Consider the following 18,087-nt stretch of genomic DNA (forward strand, 5'->3'; position numbering starts at 1 on the left):
TGTTTGGAAACACGTGACTGTGCAGCATTGTGGGGAGGTCCTGGCTCACATCGAGTTGACTCCTCCCACCAGCACCTTTAGATCATCGGCTGTTCGGCATGTATGCTTTTAGTAAACAACCAAGCAATCTGTGAATTCGGATCAATTTCTATCAACTGGTGAAAAAAAACAAAAAACATCGCTGGTTTTAAGTCAGCGTCATTCGGATACCGGTCCGTTTTCTTCCCAGACAGAGGGACAACATGGATGCCAAATACTGCCTAATCCCGTGCCTGGTCCTGGGTGTTGTGGCTGGCCTGGTGCAGACCCTTGGCGAGGACCTGGACAGGCCTCTGTTCGGGCCGCCCGGGTCCCCGGTGAAGCTGCTGGACTCGGACCCAGGACTGAAGAAGGCCGTGCTGTTCGCCGAGGAGCGCTACAACCTCGGCACCAATGCAATGCACCTCCGCAGAGTCAGCAGAATAATATCTGCGTCCAAACAGGTAACGTAAATATTGTGTGATGTATTGCAACTACCATCGTGGGTGATGCATCGCATTTATGTCGTTATCGTTATAAAATGTGTGCATCCATTCTGTATTTAACGTTTTACCATAGTCTGACATTGTGTTGTTCTTTGAGCAAGTGTGTCATGAACGCTAGTAACCTACGACATCCTCTGTGTTTACTGTAGTAAAGCTCGTAAACAATGTTTTTTTATCCGGGGAAACATCTTTGAGAAAGATAAACCATGTTACGATGAATAATATTTGGGCCACATATGTTTTTTTCGAAACACACATTTTAAATTAGGTAACTACCTATGTGTTACATAACATAAATGTCCTCATACTTTGTTCCCGTGTGTGTGTGTGTGTGTGTGTGTGTGTGTGTGTGTGTGTGTGTGTGTGTGTGTGTGTGTGTGTGTGTGTGTGTGTGTGTGTGTGTGTGTGTGTGTGTGTGTGTGTGGCTGTGTACTGCAGCTGGTCAAGGGTATTCGCTACACCATCACCGCAGAGCTGAGCAACACGCAGTGTAAGAAATCTTCCATGCTCCGGACCTGCGACTTCTACCCCGAGTCCCACAAACTGAAGGTACTGTACGTGTGTATATGAGTGTGTTATGTAGGCGTCTTGTTGAGGTTCCTCGGCCAAGGCACCACTCTATTGCCTTGTGACTCGGGCTTGACCCAAAAACAAACAAGCAGACATCCAGACTAATACAAACACGCACACACACACACACACACACACACACACACACACACACACACACACACACACACACACACACACACACACACACACACACACACACAATACACTTCTTCTTATTTTCCCTTTCTTCTATGTCATTTTTGTTCCTCTCATGTGACAATACGAAACAAGGTCACAAGTTGTTGGCTGGAGAAGGGGGAAGTTAGTTTTTGCTCTGAGGAAAACAGATGAGAGTGTTATTCTTAGTCTTGAGGTTCTTGAAGTTAATTATTTGTAACTTATCTCCCACTTCTTGGCGCACTGGTGTTATTTGTTATTGTGTTATTATCGTTGATACTGATTATACATTTCACCCTTTTAAAGGAAAAGTTTTTTTGTGATACATCACAAATTCCTAAATGACCATGTTCTTGTGTGTGTGTGTATGCGTGTTTGTGTGTGTGTGTGTGTGTGTGTGTGTGTGTGTGTGTGTGTGTGTGTGTGTGTGTGTGTGTGTGTGTGTGTGTGTGTGTGTGTGTGCGCATGCGTGTGTATATGTTCTCGTGCGTGTGTGTGTGTGTAACAGACGGAGGTGTGTCTGTTCGAGGTGTGGGACATCCCGTGGCAGGGCAGCTCCACGCTGCTCCGACAGAAGTGCCACCCTGCAGGTCAGTGGATAAGCCTCTCCTCTGGCTCAGCGACCACGGTGCTTCTAGACCTTTCTAAGAGCACAAGTCCCACAGCCAACACACAGAACTGCAGCAGCAGCATTGTTTTCCTGCTCACAGCTATTGTCTGGCCGCTGAATCTCCATAAACGCTTGCGTTCAGCACTAGTATAGCGTACACTTCAAAAAGTGGCCCAAATGGCACATTCAGAGAAGACCCAGAGCCATTGTGTTGCTTTGGTCTGCAGAATCCATTCCTGATCTGTGTTGAAAGAGAGTCAGAGGAAGTAAACAAGCCCCTTATGAGTATATGCAGTAAATACTATGAGCAGGAGAACATACAATGATGCCAGGAATAATTGTCTGTTGATAATTCAGGTAATGTTTTAATAACCAGTGTGTTGCACTCATAATGACAAGAACCTACAAATGTAGGCCATTTTGACAATCTTAGTGAATTGTTGCTGAAGTTAACAGAGAACAATAGAGCATTGTGAATAACCAAGTTATTTATAATGTAATGAGTTGTAATGTTCTCTAGTGATCTGTCGCTAGGAGTCTACCAGTTTAGTAGCTTAAACTGAGCTGTAAATTCGAATTCAATTTTTGGATTCCGTTTCCCCGAAAGGGTAACAACAACCTCACTCAAAGTAATGCAATCAAACATGGGAAGTTGTGAAACATTCAGAACTCATAGGCAATCTACTCAGAAAAGGCGAGAAAAAAATCCTACAGTGTACTTTTCAATGTAATTCTAAATTAATCAGCTGTCTCTAAATAGTAGTTCGTTCAGAAAACAAGCATGGAGCCCCAAATGTAGGATTGTATAGCTGCAAAGCATTTGGAACTTGCTTTGCAGTGTGATAACACAGTGGCTGTTTCCCCAAACAGCGGAGTCCAGCCCTAAAGAGACCAACAGTGTGGATGAGCTGGTTCCTCCTACCAGCCAGGCTCTGCAGGTGAGACAGCCAGCCCGATGTTTGACATGTTTGAATGTTTGTGTATCGGCCTTATTGACACCTTAGGTCAAGATATGAACTGCAGTACGCCATATCTAAAAAGTTGAAGGTGTGGATAAGAATTGTGTTGTGTTGTGTTGTGTCTCTTTATTTGCCACATAGGAGCAGGAGAGCGTGAAGCTTTTGGGCATGTTCAAAGAGTTCATGGTGAAATACAACAAGGGGTACAGAACCCAGGAGGGTGAGCGACACACACGAACACACTGAGACTAAAACAGAAGGTTCCAGAGGTTCTAACAGAGTGGGCTCCTAATCACATTAAAGACACGTTCAGTTCCCTTTATAATGGTTCTACTGATTCAGCCTTGTCTTGACATACCGTTGGCCCCCTCAGAGGCAGACCACCGGCTGCAGATCTTCCACCAGAACCTGAAGACTGCTGAGAAGCTCCAGTCTCTGGATCAGGGCTCCGCTGAATACGGCGTGACCAAATTCAGCGACCTCACCGGTGAGTGTGTGTGTGCGGAGCTCACGTTGAGATATCTGTATTTGCCCAGGGAACCACTTCTTGCTTTAATATGTAATATGCATGATAGCGGTTTTGTTTTTCTTATCTCCACACTCCCTCTTCTCTCCCTCACCAGAGGAGGAGTTTAGCTCCATTTACCTCAACCCTCTGCTCAGCCAGCGGAATCTCCATCGACCAATGAAACCAGCGGCTCCGGCCCGGGGCCCCGCCCCCGATAGCTGGGACTGGAGAGATCATGGAGCTGTCACCTCTGTAAAAAATCAGGTAAAACATTTAAGATAAGAAGTACATTTACAATCTTATATACATAGCATGGTATGGCTCATGATTTGGCTGGGGCTTGACCACCCAATTGATTCATATCTTTCCTCTATCCCTTTCGGTGTGTGTGTGTGTGTGCAGGGCATGTGTGGCTCTTGCTGGGCCTTCTCGGTCACAGGAAACATCGAAGGCCAGTGGTTCCTGAAAAATGGAACATTGGTGTCACTCTCTGAACAAGGTAACGTAAAAGCAAACACACTTGCACCCATTTTCCCTGAAACAAGCCATTGGACCGCATCAACATGTCACTATGACAGATTGCATCATGATTTGATTTGTCCCTTACAGAGCTGGTCGACTGTGATAAGCTGGACAACGCGTGCAGAGGCGGACTGCCCTCAAACGCTTATGCATCCATCGAAACACTGGGTAGGATGAAGTGCCTCGTTTTTAAACCTTTTCCTACCTGTTCTAGACAAACAGTGACACACCCCATCCCTCTGGTAATTTTGTAGTGTTTTTTGTAAGGCTAACCATGCAATATGTCGATATTGATTAATGCAGATAAATGATGTACAAAATTGTTAAATCATTAATACATAGTAGTGGCGTATTCCTTACTACTTGTCCAGAGACCAATGAACGTGACAATAGCCGGTTTATTTCTGTGGTCAAGGTGGCCTGGAGACAGAGACCGACTACTCCTACACGGGACACAAGGCCAGCTGTGACTTCACCAGCAAGAAGGTGGTTGCCTACATCAACAGCTCCCTGGAACTGTCCAAAGACGAGAAGGGTAGGGGCTCAGGAAGACCACCATGAGATGCTATTACCAGAGATGGCAGGAATAATGGAGCCTTTATTTTGACTGCTTTCTTTTTGTTGTTTTTTATTTGTTTTCATTCCCACCAGAAATTGCCGCTTGGCTTGCTGAGAACGGACCCGTCTCTGTAGCACTGAATGCGTTCGCCATGCAGGTAGGCTAAAGATCGCGGCGAGCCTGTGGGACAATTCCCTCTCAGAGAGGAAGATTTAAAGGGGTAGTGGATACGATTTTGAGATAGAGAGAGAGAGAGAGAGTGGAGGAGATTTTAAAAACCAAACAACCAACGAGGTGTCCCCTCCCTCTCTGCTTCCTCTCATTCTATGTTTCTTCACCACCGAGGAATGTTGCATTTCAGGCTCTTATGATGGACAGGCCTGATCGGCTGGTCAGAAATGAATCAGGGGCGTTCTCGATTCTAGACTGACTCACACAGAGGCAGGCGCACTCAACACAAGTGTCGTCTAAACAGAGACTCTCCCAGCATAGTTCACTCACCGATAGCTTCCGGAAAGCTACACACTTCCTCACTAATAACACTCTTAGTAACATTCTAATGCTAACATTCATCACTGAGAAATTTGCATGAAGTCATGCTCAAGTCAAAGCCAGATTGGTTATAATTACCAACAACTAATTTCCAGTCGGTACCTGTAGCTTATTGCTTTAGGCTATCCTTACTTGTTTATAAAACTGTAACCAATAAGCTTATTGAGACCATGTCCAACTACCCTCAGTTCTACAAGAAGGGCGTGTCTCACCCACTGAGGATCTTCTGCAACCCGTGGATGATCGACCACGCTGTGCTGCTGGTGGGATACGGAGAACGTAAGCTAGGGAACCATCAATTAAACCTCCATTATACTATACACCAACTTTATATTGGCTTGTTTTGTTGCACTACACTGATTGTTCTTTACTGTAATTGGCCAGTACATCACAAACCCAACTATATTAAATTAAGTACACTTTGGTGGTAATGTGTTATTTCTGTGTTGAGAATATTTTCCTGTTTTCAGGGAAAGGAATTCCTTTCTGGGCAATCAAAAACAGCTGGGGAGAGGACTATGGGGAGCAGGTATAACACGTTACACAATACCTTATTTTTTTGATTTTTATAAATGTATAGTTTTTTGGTAATTTATGTTTTTAATGTTTGCCTCTCTATTTCTTTTTTTTTTGTCTTCTAGGGTTACTATAACCTGTACAGAGGGTCTAAACTCTGTGGCATTAACCAGATGGGTTCATCGGCTGTGGTCAACTAAAAAAAACTGATACACACGCATGCACCCCCCCCCCCCCATCCTCTAACTCTGCTGTTACACTACTCACATACACTCAACCATGTGATAGAGAATGCATGAAGATAAAAACTACTGTAGAGGCTTTCCAATCCAACCTGGCTAGCAGTATTGCACCTCGATGACTTGCACAATGGAATATGAACATAGCTATTCTCTGGTAGACGCATCTTTTCTTTATTGGCTTCCAAGTTGTACTCATAGTTTTAGTGTGATTAAAAAATGTTTTAGTTGCTATTTTAATTCACCAAGCTAAGAATCTAACTGTGTTTGACTACTGTTTAACTCATTCCTCATTGCAGCCGCTGTGAAATAACGGACTTCTCTGTAGGTTCCCTCCATGGTTCAGTTACATAGTGTTCTGTATAACTCAAGACGTTGATCCTGGCTTGATCCTGGTGCCCTTTACCCCAGTGTTTTGACAAGTATTATCATTTAAATATAACAGGGATTGCAAACTTTTATTTTTATTTTATTGTGAAAGTTATAATGAATGTGAATTATGTAGATTGAATAAAAATGTAAACTTTTCGTTATCGTTTTATTTGTTCTACAGCTTACATTAAATCAGAAATGTATCAAGAGGTTGGAGTCAGAATGATCTTAATTGTTAAAAAAATTACAAAAGGATTGTGTAATATATAGATATACATGTGTATATATATATATGTATTTATATATTATATGATTACAATGCGTATATATATTTATATTTATATATATATATACATATATATGTGTATATATATATATGTGTGTGTGTGTATATGTATATGTATGTATATATATATATATATATATATATATATATATATATATATATATATATATATATATATACGCAATACGCATTGTAATCATATTATATATATGTACCCATTGTTATATATATATATAAATAATAATAATATATTGTAATCACATTTATCAGGAATCGGTTAGCAAATGTCCATTCAGGCGGAACGTGCATACTTTTACTTTGAAGTGTGAGTGTTTCGACCAGCCGGAAGTGTTCTCGGAACTTGCCCATGAGGTTAACGTCCACTGTCTGATAAAGCGTTGTTATACCTGCATGTTACCGACGTGTCGTGGAACTAAATTAACTAATCCCCGCGTTGAAGTGATCTGAGGGGTCATCTGGTATACAAAGAAACGTTGATCCGTTTTATCTTTTCAAGGTAACCAGTTTAAACAAGCATGAGTGATTCTAGGCTATGAGCTGAGCTAGTTTGCTAGGCTCTCCTGGATGCTTGGCTCACTTATATTCATCATACTCTGCACATCCATAGAATAGTATATAAATGGTTAGTGGCTCTAATGTTAAATTCATGATACTGTGCACATCCATAGAATAGTATATATATTGTTAGTGGCTCTTATGTTAAATCAATCATACTGTGTGCATCCATATAATAGTCAATATGGTTAGTGGCTATAATGTTAAGTAAAATGCTACTTCTCGGCATGTCTTTTATGTTTATCATATAGAACTGCCATTATGGTTTGCCCTAATGTACTGCTATGAAACTGCTCAAACACATCTGCGTCTCACAGCTGGCGAAGACGACTGAAGCCCCGCATCCACAATGTCTCAAGCTACCAAACGCAAGCACGTCGTCCAAGAGGCTATGGGAGACTTCATCAATCCCACGGGAAACCAGCAGATCGTAAAGGTGAACCAGTGATTACCTGTTTAAAACGTCACACATGGCTACATTTAAAATGAAGAACTATATAGTTAGTCAAAATACTCACTGATGTATTACTGCCATGGTCAGTCAAAAATACAAACAAATTTATAACTGCTCCATCTTCAGTCAACAGACTTGCATACATACTAAGGTGTAACTGTTATAGAAAAGTTTACTTTCTATAGTTGTTAAAGTACAAACTAATGTATAGCTGTTCTATAGTCAAACTGTATGTAACATCTGGACTCATCCGAGTTTCCGATTGCTTGTAGGTTATTGGTAGCCGTGGTAACAATCTCCACGAGGCCGTCACCTCAAAGGGGGAATCGTTTCTAGTCAGCATGCCCAACAAGTTCCGCAAAAACCTCTGGATCAAAAGAGGTAAGTGAGGCTGGGTTCCAACACACTTCTCTTCTCCTGATCGGCAATTTTATTTTAATTTGTATGCTTTGTGATGGAGTGAGAAAGACAGAGAGGTATGGGCGATAGAGGGGATGACATGCAGCAAAGGACCGCGGCCGGGAATCTGACCCGGGTCGCTGGGATCAGGACTGAGTTAAGTTAAGTAGGTCTATTGGTTCAATTGAACTCCACGTTTGACTTCTAGTGATGCAACGATTGATCGGGCACGGAGCGTTATCGGCCGATATACGCCCTTCACAAACGATTGGAGATTGCTCGACCGACTTGAACTTTGCCGATGGTCGGAGCCGGTCCCGTAACTAAAAAAAACAATTGTGCACAAGACGCGTCGTCATAAGGTTCACTGTCACAAAGACGGTAATGTTTTCCTGCTTTAACAGTGTTAATCTTATCTCAGTTAAGGCAGGCTTCACTTAACCACAGAAAAGGCCTTTTGTTGATCTCGGTTATAGGATGCAATAACCTGCCTGCTTCTCCCCGGGCTTCATTCACCTGTTTTTCTGCGGCAGAAGTAGCAGACCTAGACTTGTCGTTATTCACACATCACCATGTTTGTTGATACTACTGAAGCGTAACCTGGTAGGACCAGGATGCTCCATGCTAATACCCTCTGGTTCCTGTGAACTAACCTGCCGCTCTGGTGGAAGTATCCCAAGGCTGTGGCCCACTTGTTTGCCTACTTAAACCACAACACACGAGACCTGCATCACTTAAAGTGATAGCCTACCAAACGCGGTTGTATCTAGATAACAGGCTCACATCGCATCACTGGAAGCAGAAATCAGGCTACAAATATAATAAATAATAATGCATCTTACTACAACTTCAACACAAAGGCAGCGACGCATACAAGGAAGCGCGCACAGGTAAGAACACACACGGACGCGCACACACCGCAGCGACACTCGCCCAGGTAAGACGTCATGTTTTTAAACATAGCGGCTCCGCCTTCGACAAACCCTCCAAGGTAAGACGTTCTGTCTTTAGACTATATGAATTGCGATGAAATAAGGGAAGAGACAATTTCTCACCTCGAAAAGCAACGGCAGGTCGTTCATTTTGTCATATAAAAACCGTTACATTCAAACATCGCGCCGACCGGCATATCAACACACAAGTGACGTGATCTTAAAGAGACGGTGTCCCTATAATACGACGAAAAACATGTCAATAACACAGTAGGCTATGTTGAATTTTGTCTATAGAGCCCACCACAAGAAAACTATAAAAGGATCTTCACATAGGCGACATACATCTTTAATAGTTTTTTGTGGCGTTTGCGGTAGGGATTGAGCCATCTCTCTGACAGCCTCTGAACGTGAAGACGTTCCATCAAAATAATTTCCCCCCCCCGGCACTATTTTGCATGGACACCGCTGCTGCTTCCCGGGGTTAGCCCCGCCCCAGACGATTGTGATTGGTTTAAAGAAATAAAAACAGGCCAGCCCAGTTTCCCCCCGGATAGACGGCTCTAAATAGCATGGTTCCAGACCATTCTACTTGCTGTAGTTTGGTCTGGCTTTGCAAAACTACACCAGATTGACCTGGACTCAATATTCTTTCAGAATATTAATCTTTAGAATCAGACGTATATATAAAATCCTGAAAATGTATACTTTCCCCACAATTTCATATTAAAGCTAAAAATTATAAAAAGATTCAAAGGCTACAAAAATAATTCACCAAAATCTGCAAATAAAATCTTTAGAACAAGCCTCACAAAATCATCGAACAGAATTTGTTTTACTTAGTTCCATTTGAGAAATATTGACCATTTTGTTATTGTATAAAAAAAAACATACAACTATTATTAGGTGGTCAACCAATCCCCCCCACTACTACTATACCCAAATTGTGGTACAGCACCCAAAGGTGGCGCTATTTAAAAAAAAATATGAACTTGCCTTATTTCTGCTTATGAGTTTGATCTGGACTCAAAATTCTTTCATCATATTAATCTCTAAAATCGGATGCATCTTTTTCACCCTGGGCTTCTGCGCTAAAAATGTTTACTTTTCCCCCAATTTTATAGAAAAGCCAAACGACCACAGTCTCAGCCCATTTTGCCTAAATGATCCTCGTAAATATCATTAGGTGGATATCATTAGCAATGCAAATTTTCTTGATGTGTGCTTATCAATCGACATTTTCACAGTGTGAGTGAGGCTTCATGTAGTACAGGCATGTCAGTGGCTCAACGGGATAATGCCGTGTACTGGTGATCCTTTGGTTGAGAGTTTGAATCCTGATTAGAGCATTATGAACAAGCAGAACATGACATTCTGTCATTGCCACTAATTTAAGAAACATTTTTCAGATATTTGCTTTTAAGAAAGCCCTTAATTAACTTGAAATGTGTGCTTGGAGTTTTCTGGATGTTATATGCTTATCAATTGTAATTTTGACCATGGGAATGAGGCTGCAGTTCAGGTTTATCAGTGTCTCAATGTGATAATGCCTTGTACAGGTGATCCCAGGTTGAGAGTTCGAATCCCGATCATAGCATCATGAAAAAGCTGAACATGGCATTCGGCCATTGCTTTGCAGCTCACTTGAAAGCCGAGGCACAGTATTGCATTAAGTGGAACATCTTCATCAACATCTCTCCTTCATAATTTTGTCATATTTATATATCTTCCATTGTTCTTGACTGTTAATTTTGCTCGGCCCCCGTTAATCACCGCTTGCGGTTATTTTTTTTCTTATGTTTTGTGTGTAGGCTATGCTATGTTTGACTGTAGGCTACTACTGCCTGTCTGTGCCAGGCCCAGGACACTGGAAGAAATGTCTAATCTCAATGATGATTATTATTTTCAACTAACCAATAGTAGTCTCCTTGCATTTTAAAATGTCAATGCACTTATCAGCCCTGAAAAACAGTAAAAGCTATTTAATAATTGATTTGCATGCATAGTATAGTATCCTACACTTTCCATTGAACAATTACCCCTGTTAATTACAAGTAGAGGTTGAGCGCGCACAACGCGTGTGTGCGCGGAAACTCTAGTTTTATTTAAGGGCGCCCTTCAAAACTCAAGGTCATCCTACAGTTAAAACAATATGAATAAATAAATAATGTAAGCATCTCCCATGTAGACTGAACTGAATGTTGCTGCCTGATTTCATTTGTTATTCAAAGCTCAGGATAACAGGCGCTTCTTCATGGTTGCCTTCCTTGCCTTCCTCTGCATGCAAATATTGACCCATGCAGAGCTTATCACATCCTGTTCTATTTGATTCAGTGATGGATTAAAGCAGGGTTGGGTGTTACCAACACAGTCTATGGTACTATCCGGTATAGCTCCTTTTCTTGGCGTGAGTGTGTTGGCTCGACAATAAACAGCATTCCCCCTGATTCCCTCTCCATTTCTAAGTGATAATTAACTTATTCCTCTGTCTAAATTGAACAAAAAACCTGTTTTGACACGCTTGCTTGGTCCATTCTAAAGCGCTGTTTACATTTACAATTAATCTATATTTCACGTGTTAAAAGAATGGTGTTCTTGATCAATGCAGCCCTGGCGACTTAAATTGCTCACAAGATGGAGCCATTTGATATGGCTGCTGGAAAAGGAAGACGTTCTTTAATTATCTTGTATATGTAGGGCAACTGTAACTTCCTTCCATACTTTATATTTTGTAGACCTGGATATTAAGCTACCATTGGCTTCTCTTCCACCAGGTGACTACGTGATTGTGGACCCCATCGACGAGGGAGAGAAGGTGAAAGCAGAGATCTGCGTCATATTGTACAAGGACCACATTCGGCACCTCCAGAGACTGCAGCTCTGGTGAGGAATATCACCCATGCAGGGCTACACAGGAGTGCGTATACATGAGGGAACCAATCAAATTGCGCCATCTTAGGAGGTTCACGTGTAGCAAATACTAACTATATATAATATCTATGTATTTATCTGTATAAGCAGCTGAACACTCTTACTAGTCTCTACTCTCAAGGGTCTCAATGCGGCTTTGGTCCGTGTCTCCCCAACGTGACGTCATGCAATGCATTCTGGGGGAAATGAGAATCAATAGCAAACCGCTAAAATAGTACCTACTTTTTCGTATTGCATTCCGTTTTGTGATACCTAACAACATTAAATACAATAAATAACATTTTAAATCTTTATTACCAACAAGCAAATTGCACAAATTTGTTGGAAAAGAAACCCTGTAACACAGCCTTTAAGACAGCGCAACATCATAGCAAAGCAACTTGACCACCTGGTGGGACAGTCTTTTACCAGAACCAGAGCCCAATTCTGCAGCAGCCGCTCTGTGGTGACGGATGACTTCTTAGACATGTTCAGCAAGTGCCTCACCTTCTCCAGAACTCTCCGGATCAGGGGTTCCTTCTGGATATTATTCACTACAAGCTGTATGGTGTAAACCACGCATGGGGTCCTCTCTATGGCTCCGTAGTCATATCTATATAGAAATATATAAAAAAACAAATGTACATATTTAACAATTTTAGCCCTTATATTATTGAACCATATGAATTAATTCTAGTCGTTAACTTTCTATGAACTTATTTAGTTTGTGTATATATATATATATATATATATATATATATATATATATATATATATATATGAAATTAAATCATGACTAGTTTCATAAATGCTGAATGAATTTATAGCATAATTTCATACACAGAATGACCCGTCATCCTCCCTTTCCTGATGCTCTTAGTCATCACTGGCATCGTCGTGCTCCGCCTCTGAGTCTTCTTCAGAAGTTGTGGCACTGGCAACTTCTGCATGCGTTTGGAACGAGGCCACCATATTGCTGCCATTGTCAGTAATCGTTGTGAGGACCTTCTCTCTGGGGAGACCCCAGAGAGAAGGGTGAGGGTGAACCATCTCCTTTGTGTTCAGCCTTGTTGTCCTCAGGGTTGAAGTAACAGGCGCTGACTCCCAGAAAGGATAGTGTAAGCCCCTTTTGAGTCCAAATATCCAACCCTGTAGTTATTCTGCGTGCTGTGGCCAGGTTTTGTTTGATCTTTTCTGTCTCTTCTTTCTACATTTTTTTTCAATCAAGTTTAAAATTGCATGTCTTTTTGGCACTTGGAACTCTTTGTCCATTTTTGCCATCATGGCGATGATGGCGATCATCTTCCACAATTCGTGCTGGGACTCCGGTGCGACCTATCCACTGCGCTATCCCCTCCTCTTTGGTACGTTGCTCTGGGGAGTTGTTGTTGTACATCCTTGTGGCAAAGAAGTCCTGAACACTAGGATTGTCCATCTTCCTGGGCGGGACTTGCTTCACTGATGCTCTTTCTGGAATCTAGCACAGGAATAGATACAATGTCAGGACAGATGCAGCCAGTGGAAAATCGAACTGTTGTAAATATTAAGTAGCATTAGGGCAGGGCGATAACGACCAAAAGTCATATCTCGATATCTTCAAGAAGAATGTCGATATAAGATCAATATTAATATTTGTTGTCGCAATAACATAGTTGACGTTGCCGCGCTCAAACTCGTCGTTCTACATCGGTGGCGCCGCTGTGCTTTCATTTCCAGCCTGCCTGCGTCGCTGTGCTCGTTAACCTGTAACCTAGCAACCCCCGTTGCTAGGTTCTCTGTTTATGCTCTGGTCTCAGTTTATGCTCTGGTCTCTGTTTATGTTTGGGTCTCGCGGAGAGAGAAACCAAAAATGACCGTGGCGTTACCGTTATTGCTATACCTACCTAGTACCTACCTACTGTTTGGATTTACCGTTACTATTCCTACCGTTCGGAATTGAATACAGTTTGATGGTTGAATAAACCGTGGACTTGATTATAATATATAATATCACGGCCAAAAGCTGAATAAAGCGGCCAAAAGCTAACGTTGAAATGTGACCTATTAACCACAGCCTCATGAGTCGGCATGAGCTTTCGAAAATAGAAAGTACAGTTACGTTAATGTCTTCACTTACCTCGATTTGATGATGGAATTCCTTGAGATGTCTCTTGAGATTCGTGGTGGTTTTTCCTGTGATTTTTGTGGCCGCATTTCTCCCCATTTTTTCCCATAACACATTCCGTTTTCTTTTCCACTTCTATGTAATGAAAGTGTGTCCAAATGTCCTTTCTTCTTTTTCTCCCAAAGACGGTCCCCGGCTGGCAGGCCATCGTCAGACGTAACTTTTTTTCTTAAGTTTTCATTAATGCTACCCCCACAGCTGCGTCTTCTTAATCTAAAATAGATAAATAAATAATAATGCCGCGACAAGTGACCTGTATCAGGTCTCGTTAACCTTCAGTTAACAAGGTTCTACAATAGTAGCAATTAATGAATGAATACAATAGCAGAGGTGCTTTGAGAGGTGTAAGGCTATAAAAGCATGACAACGAATGCAGTCGATTCACCAGTTTAGTCCGTTAAAAGAAAAGGATAACAAACGGGATGGGATCTGCCTCTGTTTTAACGTCGTGTCCTCTGACCCGCAGGCCGGACGGGTTCACAGAGCAGCCCGCCGCCGCGGAGAAGACGGACAGACTGCCTGGACGGACGGCAGGGGACGGGGAGGAGGAGGAGGAGGAAGGGGACGAGGGGAAGGGCAGCAGCGACTCTGAGGACGACGAGAGCGACCTCTTTGTGAACACGAACCGGCCCGACACCCACTACAGTGAGAGCGAGGAGGAGGGCGAGAGCGGGGAGGAGGAGCGGCCCAACGCAGGCTCCTAGAGGCCGCTGGAGGCACGGGGAGGGGTGGAAGAACGCTGGTCCTAGGGGCCGCTGAAGGGACCGTTGTGAAAGAGTTGAACACTGCAGGAGTCCCACATGTCTTTAACGAGGGATTTGATGCTGAGGTGACAGGATCGGAGAAGACGACTGGATGGGGTCGCATCCCACGCTCTCTTTCAAGTCCTTGACTCGAACATTTAAGAAAATAAAAACTCCTGTTTCTACTAGGAATGCGTGCTATGATCTTGCTGAACAGCTAACAGGTTTGAGTCGAGTTTTGAAATACCCGTTTGGAAATTCCAATACACACAAAACATTCCTCTCCTTGGCTCTTGGAATTCATGGGTACCTCTTGTGTTGAGCAGAAGAAGAAAATAACCCTTGTTTCAGGTGTGCAAGTTTCTAGCTTTTACATACCAGTATGTTTTTGGAGGTAAATTTTACTGATGATGTCCAACCAAGTAACCGATTTTGGCTGTAATAAAGGGTTCATAGCAGCTTGATTTGGTTTTTATTTATTGAGTTTATTCCAGCTTGACACATTTACTTTCAGGATAGAAAAGAATAAATACATTTGTTTGTGCTCTACAATTTATACGGTTTATAGGAAAAATGTATATGTGGCTGTAATAAACACTTTATTTAATTACAGAACCTCTGGTCTCTGATTTAAATTATTATAAAAAACAATAACTTAAATGTGCACTACAATTCAGATAGACAATCTTTTGGGCGAACGGAAAATCTTTCACACTTTTCAAATCAAGGCTTATTCTTCAGTTTATCCTCCCTGAGCGTCACGTTCCAGCACAGAGGCTGGCTCTCCTTGAGCCACGCCCAGAGCTGCTCCACCCGGTCGGGCATCCTCTTGTGGACCATGATGGTCTTGTGGTAGGCGCACGGCTTCGTCTCCTCGTCGCCGGGGAAGTCGAAGGTGAGGAAAGCGGGGTGGTGGGACGGGTAGGCGTTCAGCTTCAGCAGGCACATGCCGACGAACACGTCGTCGATGGGATACAGGTGCACCCTTTTCGACACAAGGTGCAAGAGTTTGGTCAGAAGGCCCGAGTACACCACCCCTCCCCCGCCGGCGTAGGGCGGGTACGAGCCGGCGTAGAAGGCTTCGGGCACAAAGTATTTGGACTTATTGTTCCTGGAGGGCTGTGCCGCACCGATCACGTCCCCCACCATGAAGCTCTTCATGGCCGTCCCCGGATCCCCCAGCTGCTGCGAGAGATAGTCCACCAGGGCGGGCGTGTTTACGAACACGTCGTCGTCCCCCTTGAAGACGAAGTGCGTCTGCCGGCACCCGCGCGAGAACCACCGCCAGAAGAGCACGTCCTTCAGCGTTAGGTTGAAGAAGGAGTCGTGGAAGTCCCACTGGAGGATGTCCTTGTACTGCCGGCCCTCAAGGGTCACCAGATCGGGCCACGCCGTGCTGTTGTCCCGGCTGCGGTCGGTCCCCAGCAGAAAGACCCTGCGGACGTAGCCCCCGCCGGCCAGCCTCTGGCCGGCCACCCAGCCTGCCTGCCCCCACGTGCTCCGGATGATCTGCCGGTTCTTGAAGTTCTGCACCTTGGTCTTGATGGCCAGGAGGAGCAATGCTCTTCCGTGGTCGTTCGCGGAGCCCGCGCCGCACGCATCCTGCGGCTCCGCCACCACGGGGTAGTCTCTCTTGTGCATGTGCCTCGCGAACTCCAGGATGTCACCGGCGAGCCGGTCGAGCTGTGGCACCGGGTCCCGGCTCCCAGGGGGATCCCCTGCCGGCCGGGGGTCGCGGCTTCTATTGGCTCCTCGGTCCGGAAGCCGGCTGTGCTTGTAGGGCCGGAGGATGGGGTTGATGGAGCGGTCGGTGGACAGCTGGAGGAGGTTCCAGACCCCAAGGCTCAGGTGCGGTTCCCAGAACCGGTCGGGTGACGGAGCCCAGCCCTCGTTTCGATGGGTTCCCGGGGCGATAAAATGGTCGATATTCAAAATTGATGTTGTGAGGGGCGATGTGAGGGGCGTTGTCAGGCATACCAGCAGGGTGATGTATACGAACAGCAGGACCAGGAGAATGCATGGCGTGCAGAGGCAGATGAGCAGGTTCCTCCAGCGGCAGAAACAAACCGCCATTCCGCTGCAATTTGGATAATCAAACAGCAGGCGGTTAATTGATGGCCAATGAAACGATGGTGAAACAGCATTGGATAGTTGTGTATGGGAAAGCAAATGTCATCAGAATAAAGTTAATAATGAATTGGAATTGGAGGAATTGGAGAGGTTGCACTTTTTTTTAAACACATTTATTTAGATGGGGTTTTGTTGAAATGTGGGAGCATATGAAGTTATTTCGGATAATAATAAATATTAATAAATATTACAATTCCATGGAGGATGGTTAACTTGAGGAGATCTAGTGATTATTTTGATGATCAGTTCATACATTATTGCATCATGACTCCTCAATGCGACCTGCTTACCTCTCTGAAGCGATGCGTTTCTTAACCCCTTAAAACTACTTGTTTTACTACTCTTTTGACAAGCCACAGACCAAATGGCTGTGCTATAAGAAATGCTTCCAAACATAGAAAAAGTCAGAAAAATCGAATAGTTATTAAAAGATTAAAACAAAACTCCCCAGGTAAATCCGTGTCCAGGTTTGAGCTGCGTTCCAATGCGAGGGGGGTTTCGGTGTCCACGGCTCGAAGCAAACAGAGAATTGGCTTCTGGGACAAGCAACATGGTATAAAGCACCTTGGTGACAGGTAGGCCTACGTGATCGGACCACACCCACTCTTTGGAAAAAAAGTGAGAGAAACTCAAAGGTGATCATCGCCAGCTGAGCAAGGGAGACCATTAGCTCTCCTCTCCACCAAGAGAATGTGATTGGTGAAATAATCCTTGTGTTTAAGAAAAAAGTTTCCGATCGAGTTTGATTCCAACCAGATGTCCCCTGTCACTCACTGCGGTCAAGTGAGCCGCCATTCGTTCATCCGCGGTTCAGCCAGCCGTCACACAAAATCTTCGTGCGCCTTTACTCTAAACATCCTTTGGTTGGTATCTCGCAAAATCACATAGTTCCTTGTGTAAAAGTAGTCAGCACACTGGTTAATATGGTCATATCAGTCAGTGCCTGAACTTATGCGAAATTCGGTCTTTAGCTCACTTCAAAGTGCTGACATAATACAATTTGCAAAGGTGAGAATATGCATGTGTACGTCTTTCAAATGACATTTTCTCTAAATCTAGACAGTAAAATCACATAGTTCCTTGTGTACAAGTAGTCAGCACACCGGTTAATATCGTGATATCAGTCAGTGCCTGAACTTATGTGAAATTCTGTCTATCGCTCACATCAAAGTGCTGACATAATGCAATTTTGCAAAGGCGAGAATATGCATGTGTACGTTTTTCAAATGACATTTTCTCTAAATCTATACAGTAAAATCAAATGGTTCCGTGTGTACAAGTAGTCGGTACACCAGTTAGTATGGTCATATCAGTCAGTGCCTGAACTTATGTGAAATTCGGTCTATAGCTCACTTCAAAGTGCTGACATAATGCAATTTTGCAAAGGCGAGAATATGCATGTG

General features: G+C 43.5%; 3 protein-coding genes across 3 annotated transcripts; 2 read left to right on the forward strand and 1 right to left on the reverse strand.

Moving 5' to 3' along the window:
• The first annotated feature begins 18 nt into the window (after window positions 1-18).
• On the forward strand, window positions 19-6,245 carry ctsf (cathepsin F). Its single transcript, XM_056600910.1, has 14 exons — window positions 19-482; window positions 963-1,073; window positions 1,762-1,843; window positions 2,734-2,801; window positions 2,964-3,042; window positions 3,196-3,309; window positions 3,446-3,594; window positions 3,733-3,829; window positions 3,940-4,020; window positions 4,268-4,387; window positions 4,504-4,568; window positions 5,152-5,242; window positions 5,434-5,492; window positions 5,605-6,245. Exons 1-14 carry the CDS (start codon window positions 243-245, stop codon window positions 5,677-5,679), a joined length of 1,431 nt encoding a protein of 476 aa, XP_056456885.1. The 5' UTR covers window positions 19-242; the 3' UTR covers window positions 5,680-6,245.
• Window positions 6,246-6,710: 465 nt separating this feature from the next.
• eif1ad (eukaryotic translation initiation factor 1A domain containing) lies at window positions 6,711-15,176 on the forward strand. The gene is made up of 5 exons (XM_056600935.1): window positions 6,711-6,893; window positions 7,270-7,388; window positions 7,679-7,787; window positions 11,512-11,620; window positions 14,278-15,176. Exons 2-5 carry the CDS (start codon window positions 7,302-7,304, stop codon window positions 14,513-14,515), a joined length of 543 nt encoding a protein of 180 aa, XP_056456910.1. The 5' UTR covers window positions 6,711-6,893; window positions 7,270-7,301; the 3' UTR covers window positions 14,516-15,176.
• On the reverse strand, window positions 15,017-17,449 carry si:dkey-160o24.3 (N-acetyllactosaminide beta-1,3-N-acetylglucosaminyltransferase 2). The gene is made up of 2 exons (XM_056600934.1): window positions 16,975-17,449; window positions 15,017-16,631 (listed from the first exon to the last, which is right to left on the reverse strand). Exon 2 carries the CDS (start codon window positions 16,625-16,627, stop codon window positions 15,278-15,280), a length of 1,350 nt encoding a protein of 449 aa, XP_056456909.1. The 5' UTR covers window positions 16,628-16,631; window positions 16,975-17,449; the 3' UTR covers window positions 15,017-15,277.
• Window positions 17,450-18,087: the final 638 nt, after the last annotated feature.

This window comes from Gadus chalcogrammus, chromosome 10 (assembly GCF_026213295.1).
Source record: "Gadus chalcogrammus isolate NIFS_2021 chromosome 10, NIFS_Gcha_1.0, whole genome shotgun sequence".
NCBI lineage: Eukaryota > Metazoa > Chordata > Actinopteri > Gadiformes > Gadidae > Gadus > Gadus chalcogrammus.

Coding starts and splice junctions, on each gene's coding strand:
- ctsf (XM_056600910.1), top strand. CDS start 243: ATGGATGCCAAATACTGCCTAATCCCGTGCCTGGTCCTGGGTGTTGTG. Junction 4,388..4,503: donor ACTGTCCAAAGACGAGAAGG/GTAGGGGCTCAG, acceptor CATTCCCACCAG/AAATTGCCGCTTGGCTTGCT. Junction 5,243..5,433: donor GCTGGTGGGATACGGAGAAC/GTAAGCTAGGGA, acceptor TCCTGTTTTCAG/GGAAAGGAATTCCTTTCTGG.
- eif1ad (XM_056600935.1), top strand. CDS start 7,302: ATGTCTCAAGCTACCAAACGCAAGCACGTCGTCCAAGAGGCTATGGGA. Junction 7,389..7,678: donor GAAACCAGCAGATCGTAAAG/GTGAACCAGTGA, acceptor GATTGCTTGTAG/GTTATTGGTAGCCGTGGTAA. Junction 7,788..11,511: donor AAACCTCTGGATCAAAAGAG/GTAAGTGAGGCT, acceptor CTCTTCCACCAG/GTGACTACGTGATTGTGGAC.
- si:dkey-160o24.3 (XM_056600934.1), bottom strand. CDS start 16,627: ATGGCGGTTTGTTTCTGCCGCTGGAGGAACCTGCTCATCTGCCTCTGC.